Source organism: Coturnix japonica, chromosome Z, assembly GCF_054131305.1.
Source record: "Coturnix japonica strain WE chromosome Z, WE-NBRP24, whole genome shotgun sequence".
Classification (NCBI taxonomy): Eukaryota; Metazoa; Chordata; class Aves; order Galliformes; family Phasianidae; genus Coturnix; species Coturnix japonica.
Genome location: NC_140702.1, coordinates 28,442,635 through 28,453,595, shown reverse-complemented (window position 1 = coordinate 28,453,595; position 10,961 = coordinate 28,442,635). Strand labels below are relative to the sequence as shown.

General features: G+C 41.7%; 1 protein-coding gene across 7 annotated transcripts in view; it reads right to left on the bottom strand.

Moving 5' to 3' along the window:
- Positions 1-6,713: 6,713 nt before the first annotated feature.
- The window catches only part of RNF38 (ring finger protein 38), an 89,279-nt gene continuing 85,031 nt past the window's right edge, over positions 6,714-10,961 (bottom strand). For all 7 annotated transcript variants that reach the window (XM_085528986.1, XM_085528990.1, XM_085528987.1 and 4 more), the window contains one exon: positions 6,714-10,299. In XM_085528986.1, the coding sequence (XP_085385112.1) occupies positions 10,243-10,299 (57 nt within the window). In that variant the 3' untranslated portion in view covers positions 6,714-10,242. The remainder of the gene's footprint in view (positions 10,300-10,961) is intronic.

The following is a 10,961-nucleotide window of genomic DNA, read 5'->3' as shown; positions in this document are numbered from 1 at the left end:
GAACCTTCTGAATTAGGCTCTCTCAGCTTTTTGATGGTTTTCATTGATTATTTTTGAGGGGAAAGCTACAGTAAAACTGAAATGTTTGCACAAACAGGAGAGGTTGGCCAGACACGGATACCACATGCTCACATCAGCTGTACTTTCACCCCACTGCTTTGCTGCTGAACATTATGGGCAGAGGTTGCTGTGCAATGGCTGTGTGGGGCTGCAGGAGCAGCAGGAGTCTGCACCACAGCAGCTTATACTTAGGTCAGCCATACAGAGGGATGGTTCCCCCCTACCCAAGTCAGGTCTTCATATAGATTCTGTTGAATTTATTCTAACAGAAATCACTACAGTGTGTGTTCCTGGAGCTCAGGGACTGTAATGTAACAAGGCACTAGATGCTAAGATTCCCCATGGCATCAGTTACTACAAAATCTATTGAACGCAAAGCTATGGATCATTTTGGAGAACTCATTTACAGGGTCTCACTTCTGGAGCAGAAGCCAGGAAGGCCGGCAGCCCTGAGGCCTGCAATACATGTGGGTTTTTGAGGAACATGATCCACAGTCAGCAAGAGCAAATCTCATCTGTACTTCAAACTTCAGATACCAAAGTCTGCTCCTTAAGGATTAAGGCACTACCCACTTCAGACACTGAGTCCTTGCAAAAGAGTATCAGTGATTAACCTTCTTCACAGTGAGCTCTGGTTTGCCTGAAGGCTTGGGTACCTGGCCCTCCACCCTGCCCCCATCCCCTTGTGTAGACTTAAGTTATGCAGCAATTATGCATTTGCTTCACTATTCTTCTCATTTAAAAAAAATAATGGAACTTGACTTGTTGAGCAAATAACACAAAAAAGAGTATGGAACTGCATGACCTACACATACACTACTGCAACAAATGTTTCTTAAGTGCCTTTAGTGTATTTCTTGGTTATACTGTTGGTAGTGCTCAGTACATGTTAAGCCCTACAGAAGCTTTTCTGTCCTTTTGCGTACAGTTAATGACTTTGTACCTCACAGACATAGATCAAACATCATGCTTACACCTCTCACTTGTTCAGTCAGATACCCCATCAAGAGCTGAGATAAATGGCCCAGTGATAGAATTGTGTAAGTACGACTGAATGAGCAATCACCCATGATCAAAGCTGACATCTTTGCATCTGGATGCTGCTGCACGGTGAAGACCATACTACATCCTCTGCAGCTTTTAACTGCTTTGCACCTTTTGTTGCAGTCTGATGGTCCTCTACCTTGAACTCTTACTGGAAATAAAAAAAAAGAGCAAAATGTTGCTTCCATATTGTGCAAATTCCTGTCCCAGTTTATCTCCTTGAATCTGTTGATGCAGCCCCAACAGAGGAAGATGAAAGGTCACCAGCAGAAAATCTATTTTTTGAATTTGGCCTTGGTCTATGGAAGGAAAATAACATTGCAGCATGTCTTACATAAGAGTACAGGACCAGGCAAATTCATTCATGTAATGAAATCACATGGCCTTCAAATGCTGCTGGCTCTCCATGTTGGAACAGACTGAGGTGAGAAGAGTATGCTGCTGAAAAGTACTAATAATCTTCTGTACAGAGAATAGGTGAGGCCTACAGTCAACAGCAGGCCCTAATTGAATGACGGCTCGGAAAATTTTGCTCCAATAGCTTGCTCAATTATCTTTGCCCCAAAAAGAGACAGAGAGGAGTCTCCAGCTTTCTCTTCCCCGAAGAAGAGAAAGCATTTTGTAAGCCTCTTTTGTTTCACATGAAGAGCAAAAGCAAGATATAAGTTTACAATAACTTCCATTATTGTAAAACCATGTGCCTTATGAGTGCCAGTAAGCATGATTATGACCTTAATTATTGCAGTTTTATGAATTTTTAAATAAATGTTTTCTAAACCACTGTGCAAAACTACTGGGGCTCCTACTTTTCATTCATGTACTTGTTTGTTTGTTTTTAAGATGGTAAGCCATAAAAACATTATGCCATGCATATAATTTTGTCTGTTGCTTGAGATATATTTTCTGTTTCCTTGTTCTGAGCACAGGTCATTCCCATTTCACTTGTTGGTCTCAGCTCTTAAATGGAGAGCTTTACTTTTGGTTATTGAAAGGACTGCATGATGGCCTGGATTCCTGCTACTCAAATAAGCTCTGAATCACCTAATTTTTCTCTCCATATCCACCTCTCCAATAAAACAAATATCCTCCAGAGCGCAGCAAACCTGGTTTAGTGAGTATGTTTCTCCAGACTACACAGCCTGTCTTTAGGAAACCCAGCTCCTGTACCTGAAAAGAGCTTGATTTTGTCCCCTAATATTGTGTGAGGGAACAGCATGTGAGATAGCCCTGATCTTGGTTTTTACCTCATTTCCCACCAGTAACATGACCCCAGGTCCACCTGGACTCCCGCTGCTTCCACCTGGGTGCTCTCCAGACAGAGTGGCTGCTGGCCAGACCAAAGCAAGGTACTTCAAGCTAAAGAGAATGTGCTCAAAAACATGCTCCCCTAATATCCACCACATTCTCACACACAGGAGGAACAGGGGGAAAAGCAAAAGTAATGCCAACACTGAAAGTCATTGTATTTTCGGTCTGGAGGCAACCTAGCAGGGCTATTCAAATAGCAACATTACAGGCTGCCCAGGGAGGTGGTGGAGTCACTGTCCCTGGAGATGTTCAAGAACCGTGTGGATGTTTGTGGCACTGGGAGATGTGGTCAGTGGGCACAGTGGGGATGGGCTGAAGGCTGAATTTGGTGATTCCAGAAGTCATTTCCAACCTTAATGGTTCTATGTTACTAGTAACAAAAGTCTTCATTGAATCACATGGGTAAGCCAGTCTGACACCTCAGGTAACACCCAGCGCTGCTCTCCCAAGGCCATGCCAGCAGACATCACCATGACTTCAGGGTGGGCTGATGTCTGTGACTAGCAGTATACTTGATTTTCATTAGTTGTCTGCCACATCATCACCACATTATAAAGGTCCTTTGTAGCATCAAGGCCACATAACTAAGTAAAACAGAAATCTGTGGTGTGGAGAACCTGGTTGGTGGATATCCTTTCAGGCACAATTATTATTGCCTATATCATATTGATTTATGAATAAGATAAAGGAGTACAAATGCAGCTGAATAGGCCAGTAGGAAAATTGCTAGTGTGTATGAATGCAAAATGCATACAAGTCACGTATGAAGCCAGTGTATGAAAAGAAAAAAAGGATGCTGTGAGAGAGAAATGTGGGCAAGAAATGGGGAAATACTGGAAACACTGAAAAAAATCTTGCAGTGTGCCTGCTGTCTCACAGAGCACCCAGGGGCAGACAAACTGGGCTGGTGAATGCAAAGTATTTTTGGTTAACCTCGCTGTGGGAAGAATGCTCACTGTGTCCATCAGACACTGTGGCTTCTTTCACTGCTGTTACTATGGGAAAATGAGCTGCTGTGAGGCTGTCTGCAGCCAGTGGTACAGCTGAAATTATGTGTGTGTTTTGCCAGTGGACAGGGCCAAGTGAGGTAAATTCATTAAACAAGTGAGTTTATTTTTACTTACATTTAGGGCAATAAAATATTAAGGGAAATAATACAGCAAGAATAAAAGCAAGGTAATGCACGTAATCATTACTGCAGAAAATTAACTACGGTCATTAAGAAACATCTCCAATTGCCCTCATACTTCTCCATCATCCAGGTCTGCAGTATCTGGGTAGCATCTGCTGCAGTGAGGATTTGGAGAACCTTTCCTGGCAACTGGGGGGTCCTACACATTGAGTCCACTTGGAGATGAGGTCCCTGATGTTGCTGCAAGCAGGTCCAGGTTTTATATTGCTGAATAAACAAACTTACATAACTTGAAGTGAAATCTGGTTTAATTCTCCTTTCGGATTCCACCTCAGGCCTGGTTAAGGCTCAAAGAGGAACCAGGGATGTTTGTGTATTTGTAGGCCTTGACACCATCCTTCCAAACAGGGAAAAGTTAATGTATTCTGAAAATGTTCTGTCTTGCTAATGGTCAGACACTGATGTTACATAGTGGTTGGTTGTGAGGTTCATCTGGAGGCCAGCTTTGGTTTGGGGCAGGTTGTGCAGGTCTTAGTACTTCAGTGTGCTAAATGGAACTTAGAGGAAAGGTTTAACAGCTCAGAATTCAACATGACATGCACCCAGGTAACTTAATGCTGCTCACCTGATGCATACTATAGACTATTGGCCTTTGCTGTCCCTGATGGGCCTCTGCATAGCTGTTAACACACCTTTAATGGCTGGACTTACCTTGTGGTGCCATGGAGGAGCTATTTCTCTCCAAGCTGTTAATCAGCTGTCCATTCCAAAACAAAAAAATATGCTAAATTTGGTCCTGGGAACAAGAAGGATGATGGTTATCAAGTTTGTTCAAAGAAAAGGGAAACTGCACTGTGAGACACAGTAGGGTGTAAGCGGCACAGTGCAATCCATGCAAGCCTTGCACAGGAAAGCTGTTAAACAGAGCACTGCTTTTTAGAACTGATTATGGAGTCTGTTTGCATATCTGATAAAGCACAGTGTTTTGCAGATGCAGCAGCTGACAGGGGAAGTTTCTCATTAAATAAATCAAAACCTACCACGGTTAGTAAAGGGAACTGGACAAAATACAGCAGTGCCACTGTCCCTGGAAATATAAGGCCATCTTTAGGGTGCATAAACCTAGGTAAGGAATAGGGAACTCCACCTGCTTTCATACCATCGTTCCTAAATCAGCTGATATACACTATGGACAAAACGCCAGTCGGATGCAAAGAGATGGCAAAGCTGGACGTCATGCGGTTGTGCTCCATGGCCCGAGCTGCTGGGAGAGGAAGGTTCCAGCAGCGGCCAGTAGGTGGAAGTAAGACATAAGAAAAGGGTCACGAGAATAACCAAGGGATGTAGAATCCGAAGTCAGTGGTATGATTTACCCAAAATGAATGACGGAAATAGTCAGCTAAACTCCAACAGTGCCAGGAAACTCTGGTGAAGAGGTAAAGCAGTGTGAGCTAGAACAGTGGCTTTACAGACTGAGAAAGAAAGTGAGGTGCTTTGACACACGGGACATGGTAAGGCAAAGGGTCAGAAAAAGAATCTACGGGCAGCTCCACTCTTCAGGCTAAGGCTAGTTGTGGCCAAACTCTCTTGGAACAGGCTTTGCTTGGACAAAACAGCCACTGCCTGGGGACAGCAGCCATTGCTTTGCAGGTATCCAGGCTCCCAGATGCTCTTCTGGTTTCTGGTGCAAATTCTGCCATGACTGAGATATCTCTTGTATCTCAAATATGTAACATTTCTTTTTTGCAAATGTGGTGATATATATGTATATATTTTTTCCCAGTAGTTTCAGGTAGTACACACATTCCACATTACAAGGAAGGGACCACCTTCTGTCCAAGAACCACACATTCATAGCATGGTTCATAGGATGGTAATTTCTGCATTTCTACAGAGCAGATGCGCAAAAAGGCACAACTAGGTTCCCTGTACAAGGAGTACGCTCATGTAACTCGGCAGGAACTTTGTGCAAGGACAGACCATATACTCTATCCTATTGAATCAGAAGGACGACATTTCCTCTTTTCTCCACCTTCCTCTTACAACCCCTACAGCAGTTTGCTCTTTGTGATGGCACTGCTGCAGATGCCAGAAAGCTGCTCTTACCTAGAAAGGGAAAGGTTAAACTTCAGCTTGTTCTGGTAAGATTGTAGCTCTCTTCAATCTTACCTGTCATCCAAAAGTTACAGCGAAGAGGATGAAAGCCAGCATGCAGGCTGGTGCTGGAAGCAAGGTGCCTCTGACACTACCAGCACTTGAGACCTGCAAATGTTGCTATGCAACCGGTGCCTCTGGTTTGATAAATTTCTTGATAAAGCCTTGCAGAGTACCCCAGTATTCAGCTTTGATAACAACTGAGATGGGCTGCTTAATGGCCTGTTTTTCCTGTCCTTGTTAGAGAAAGAACAAAGATGTTGAACACTGGCTTACACTATTTTGACAGTGGTAATGTGCACCAAGGAGGCAAAAGAGCACAGAAACACAGAACATGTAAGACTTAGCAGAGAAATGTATTTACTCAGCCTGCTATCCTACTTATTCTGCACAGATGAATCTGCATGGACGAGACAGGGTACAGTGGCTTCTTATCAGTGCTTTCCTGTTACCTTAATTCTACCTGCAAAGGCAATAGGACTGGATTTATAGGTAGTTACTGAAGCCATGGACCAGCCAGCTCAGAACAAGTGAACAGATCACCTGCAGAAAAGTACTACACAAAGATATGCCTGGGAAGCAAGTCCCATAAACACTTCTCACAGAAGAAGCCAAGAGCTGTATGTATTCTTAGGGCGCAAGGGAAGAGATGTGGGGGAAAAGCACTTCACTGCTGACTAAAATTAAGGCTAACTGCTGGGTTACAAGCAGCTTGTGCTCCTGGATTTATAGACTGGCTGGAACATGGCGTGGTATTCAAGACCAAGGGGCGCAGATTTTGAATCATAGGCAGGAAATCTGCAAGTTTGGTAGTGAAGATTGTCCAGCAAGGCAAACCTGTCACATCGCCTCCTACCTGAGTGCTTGTCAGGTAGGATGCTCTGGAGCTTCAAACCCTTCCCCCAGTCCCACGACTGCAAAATTGCCAGTACCTGAAGTTAGTTGTATGACGATGCACAGAAATAGGGGGAGCAGCGAAAGGGAACAATGCACAAAGGAGAACAAGACAAACTTGTCTAGGTGTACATCATACATTTATTACTGAACAACTCTCTCAACTCCAAAATTGGGCACAGGGATTAAAAATAAAACTTCATTGCACTACGTAGTAAAGCATTACTAGTAACTCTCATAAAAAATGTACAAATTTTGTTAAAAATTTATCAAGCCTTCAAATGATTTGGTTACAGATATTTATAATACATTTAAAACTACATATTAAGTGATTCAATAGAGTATGATTTAAAGGAAACAACCGACAAAATATGATTCCAACAAAAGTCACAAGCTTTCAGAGTCATTAACAGATCTGAAACACAAGTAGCAAAATGAGGTAACAATGTACCAAAGGAAAAAAACAAAACCAAAAAACACAGCTTTTAAAAAGGCCCAAAGATAACTCAGTCAAAAATGTGTTTTCTGTAAGTAAAATAATAATAATAAAAAAAGGCTGGTAAATCCCATCCCAAGTATTACATGATGTGTTAACAGCTGTGAAATCACATTCATAATAAATGGCCCGTATAAAACAGTATACAACAAAAGGCTTAAATTTCTTTTTTTTTTCTTTTTTATTTTGTAAGGAAAGTCACAAAATGAGACATTGGAATTATCTGTAGGCCTTGATATCCCCTTAAACTTCAGATTTAATTGGCAGTTTATGCCAAAGCCACAGAAGTGCCAATATGATAAAGCAAATGTCTTATGGACTGTTCAGGAGGGGAAGGGGACAGGTGAAGTCAGGAAGGGGAGGAGGGAGATGGAAAACGTCTTGCTGGATGCTGGTGCTGCCTGGCACCACGGCAGGCTGAGAAGTTACACACAAATGTACAGAACACATGGCAGTGAGCAGCTCAGCACGAATCCCCATCAACAGCCACAACCGAGACCGGCTGTGGCTCATCTGAGCTGATCCAGAACATGTGCACGCGTGCTGTTCACACACACTAACCACAGGAAGCAAGTCCACACACATCTGCAATAGACCCATGCAAACAAATGAACCATTTCAGAAGAGACAAGCCTTAAGAGTGCAACAAATCATTCGGGATTTTACTGAGTTAGACCCTCCCGCTCCTCAGTCTCCCAACGCCTCGCAGAGCTCCACTGGCGAAAGGGACAATCAAGATTTCTCAGCACCCGAAACAGGGTGACTTTCCCCTTGGCTTCAGAAGAATGAGAGTGCTTAGAGAAGTGCCCTCTTCCCACGCTTCAAACTGAACACCGGACATAGTGTGGGTTATGCTTAAATCTGCACACATAGAAATCTTTCTTTTGCAGCTATATAAAAGAGCCTCAGTTTTGTAAGACATGTGGTACATGTTTGCTTTTTTTTTTTTGTTTTTGTGTTTTTTTTTCTTTTTTTTTTTTAAAACAAGATGATTTTATTTGTTAAAAAAATAAATTTTTACTATATGTACTTTAACCTGCTGGGTGTCATTGTGAAAGATTACTCCGTAACTCCTCGGGAAGAGAGGAGGCATTTTAGTACTTGGATGTAACAGCATGTTCTCATTTGTTTAAGTGTTCTTAGGCATGAGTAGGAATGGAAAGACGATGTGTTTCTGAGAAATACCTGCGTCACTACACAAATGGAGGCAAGAGCATCTGACATAGGGCAAAATTGTGCTTTTATTTCATCTGCACCATCAGCTGTGATTGGTCTGTAGAGTACTGAAAGAGGGCAAACAGCATGGAGAACGTGTAACACTGAAATTATAATCGATACTAAAGCATAGCAGCATACAAAAGCATCAGAAATGATAGAGAATCAACTTAAAGCTGAGTCTGGCAGCAAGCCACAGCAATATTGCTAACTGTGCCACTTGTGCCGCTGCAACTGAAGTAATGGCAATTCAGGAGAAGTAATCTGATGCGAGAAGTGCATCCTATGAATAACTAACTATGGTACAGGTGGATGTTAGTATTTCGGTGGAACACACTGAAGATGCGACAGTCTGAAATGTTGCTTTTCCAAAAAGCACAAAGAAAACACTACTCATAAAGCAGTGGGATGGAAGCTACCTTCCTTTTAACAGTGTTTCGTTCAGAAGGGGCTCCCGTTTTGCACTGCGGTGGAGTATTCTGGAAACTCAACTGCAAAAACCAAGGGAGCTCCTTCTTCACATTACACTCACCATGAAAACAGCGAGGGACAAAGCAGCAGCATCAGGGCAACTCAACTCTGCAACGAGTGACCAAAAACCACCTTCTTTTGTGATACAACAACAACAAAAACCCCCCAAAAACAGAAGTTTTACTTCTCTGAGAAAATGCTAGAAATTTTATTTTATTCATGAAGCTGCAGGAATAAAATTGTGACCTCTTACAAGTTATTTTAATTGTATACAAACTCCCTTGCAAATGACAAAGAATGGGTATGATTAAAGCCAATGCTTGTAAGCTAGAGGATTATCTATTTAGCAAGCACAATGGCAAAAAATGCAGGGCTGTTGCATAAGACCCTCGGTGTCCTTTCTGCTTCCTTTCATGAAAGAAGTGCATAACTGCAGCATCTTCAGAACTCAGCTCTAATCTCAAATCAACTGAATGCAATTATAGCCCAACTAGAAAAACTGAAAAGGAGAACAGGAACACGTTGATAATGAAATTGCCAACTGAAAATGTTAATATTGCTAAACGATTTGTGTGATATTGCAACTTGACATTGATAAAATAACTTGTAAATGAGCAAAGTAAGAAGTCTGAACTCTGTAACGTGTACTAAAACCCAACATTACTCATCTATGAACAATCAGTGACCCCTTTAGTGGTACGCACTTAAAGCCTCCGAGTAAAGGGAAGCATAACAGCTTGTTTGAATAGTAGGTAGACAGGTAAGTACCTGTGAGTACATTGGGGAGGAAATACTAAATGTCTGTAATTGCTGCACCCATTGTATTTAGTGTGCAACTGCAAACACAAGGAAAGGAACCAGTGTACAGTACTAGTACTGTTTAAATAACACACAAGATTATACACTGCAGCATAATTAATACTACACACATACGTTCTCAGCACATGCTGGTATATAGGTTCTCAAACACGCATGCACACCCATTCCCAAACTCACGTCATGCACCCTCCCACAGGCAAACACATTCACACCATTCACTCCCACTCACAGTATCTGAAGGCTCTATATAAGGTAGATTGCTATACTGTTTGGAGCTACCACTTTTCTTTTTTTTCCTCTTTTTTCTTTTATATAAAAGCACATGCTAAAAGATCACGTCCACAGTAATCTCGCAGCAACACTCAGAATGATCACACAAAAACCAGGGAATGTTAGTGCACACACAAAATTAAGCTAAAGAAGAAAATCTTTGGAGTTCCAATCACACTGTTAGTATAACAATCCCGTAGATGTGAAGACTAGTTATAAGCTTTATAATTGATTAAGTCACACAGTGCAAAGTAAGGTCCACTGACCCTTTTGTGTAAAGGAAAAGGCTGGAAGCCACATGGGTAAGTTCAATAGATAGTTCATATATACACATGACCAGGAACACCCAAACCAGATTTGTGCTCTTAGATTGGTCACTCTAATCACGATGCAATTCTGAAGCATCAGCTCTGCAAATTGGGCAGGTACGATTTGCCTGTGAAACCAGAAACAAGAAAGGGTTTACTGTAATGACATACACATGTGAATGACAAAGAACATCTGTGATGATGCTGCTGCTACTTTCAGAGCTCAGGAGTACTCAACAGCAAAAGACGACAAGGTATGTTCATGCACCTGGTTACTTCAGAGTTTTATGCCTATTGATTCATAAACACATTTACAAAAAAAAAAAAAAAAAGGCTTTTTAATATTAAAGATATAAAGAAATGCAGCGAATTGGACTTTGTCTAAGTGCCAGTGGTTATACTAATGCAGATACACTGTAACACCAACAAGAAGGGAGCACCCTAGGATGGGGTACTGTGTGTTCAGTGGGACATACACTTGATTTGATAAGCCTCAAAACCCCATACTGATAGCATAGCAGGAAGAAAGTAATAATGTTTACGCTTTGCTACACGGATTACTGAAAACAAATTCACCATCAGCAGAGAATCTCTAATTTCTCCTTCTCATTTTACCACATAATTTCTTTTTTAAATTCATGAACACATGAAATCAAAGTTGAATTCACAGGCACTGTTTTGTGGAAATGGAAAACAGACAGATGTGACCATGAAAATAATTCTCTTTATGTTCCTTCTTCCTTATGCCAAAGATTATAAAGAAACATACTGAATCAATTATTAAAAAATA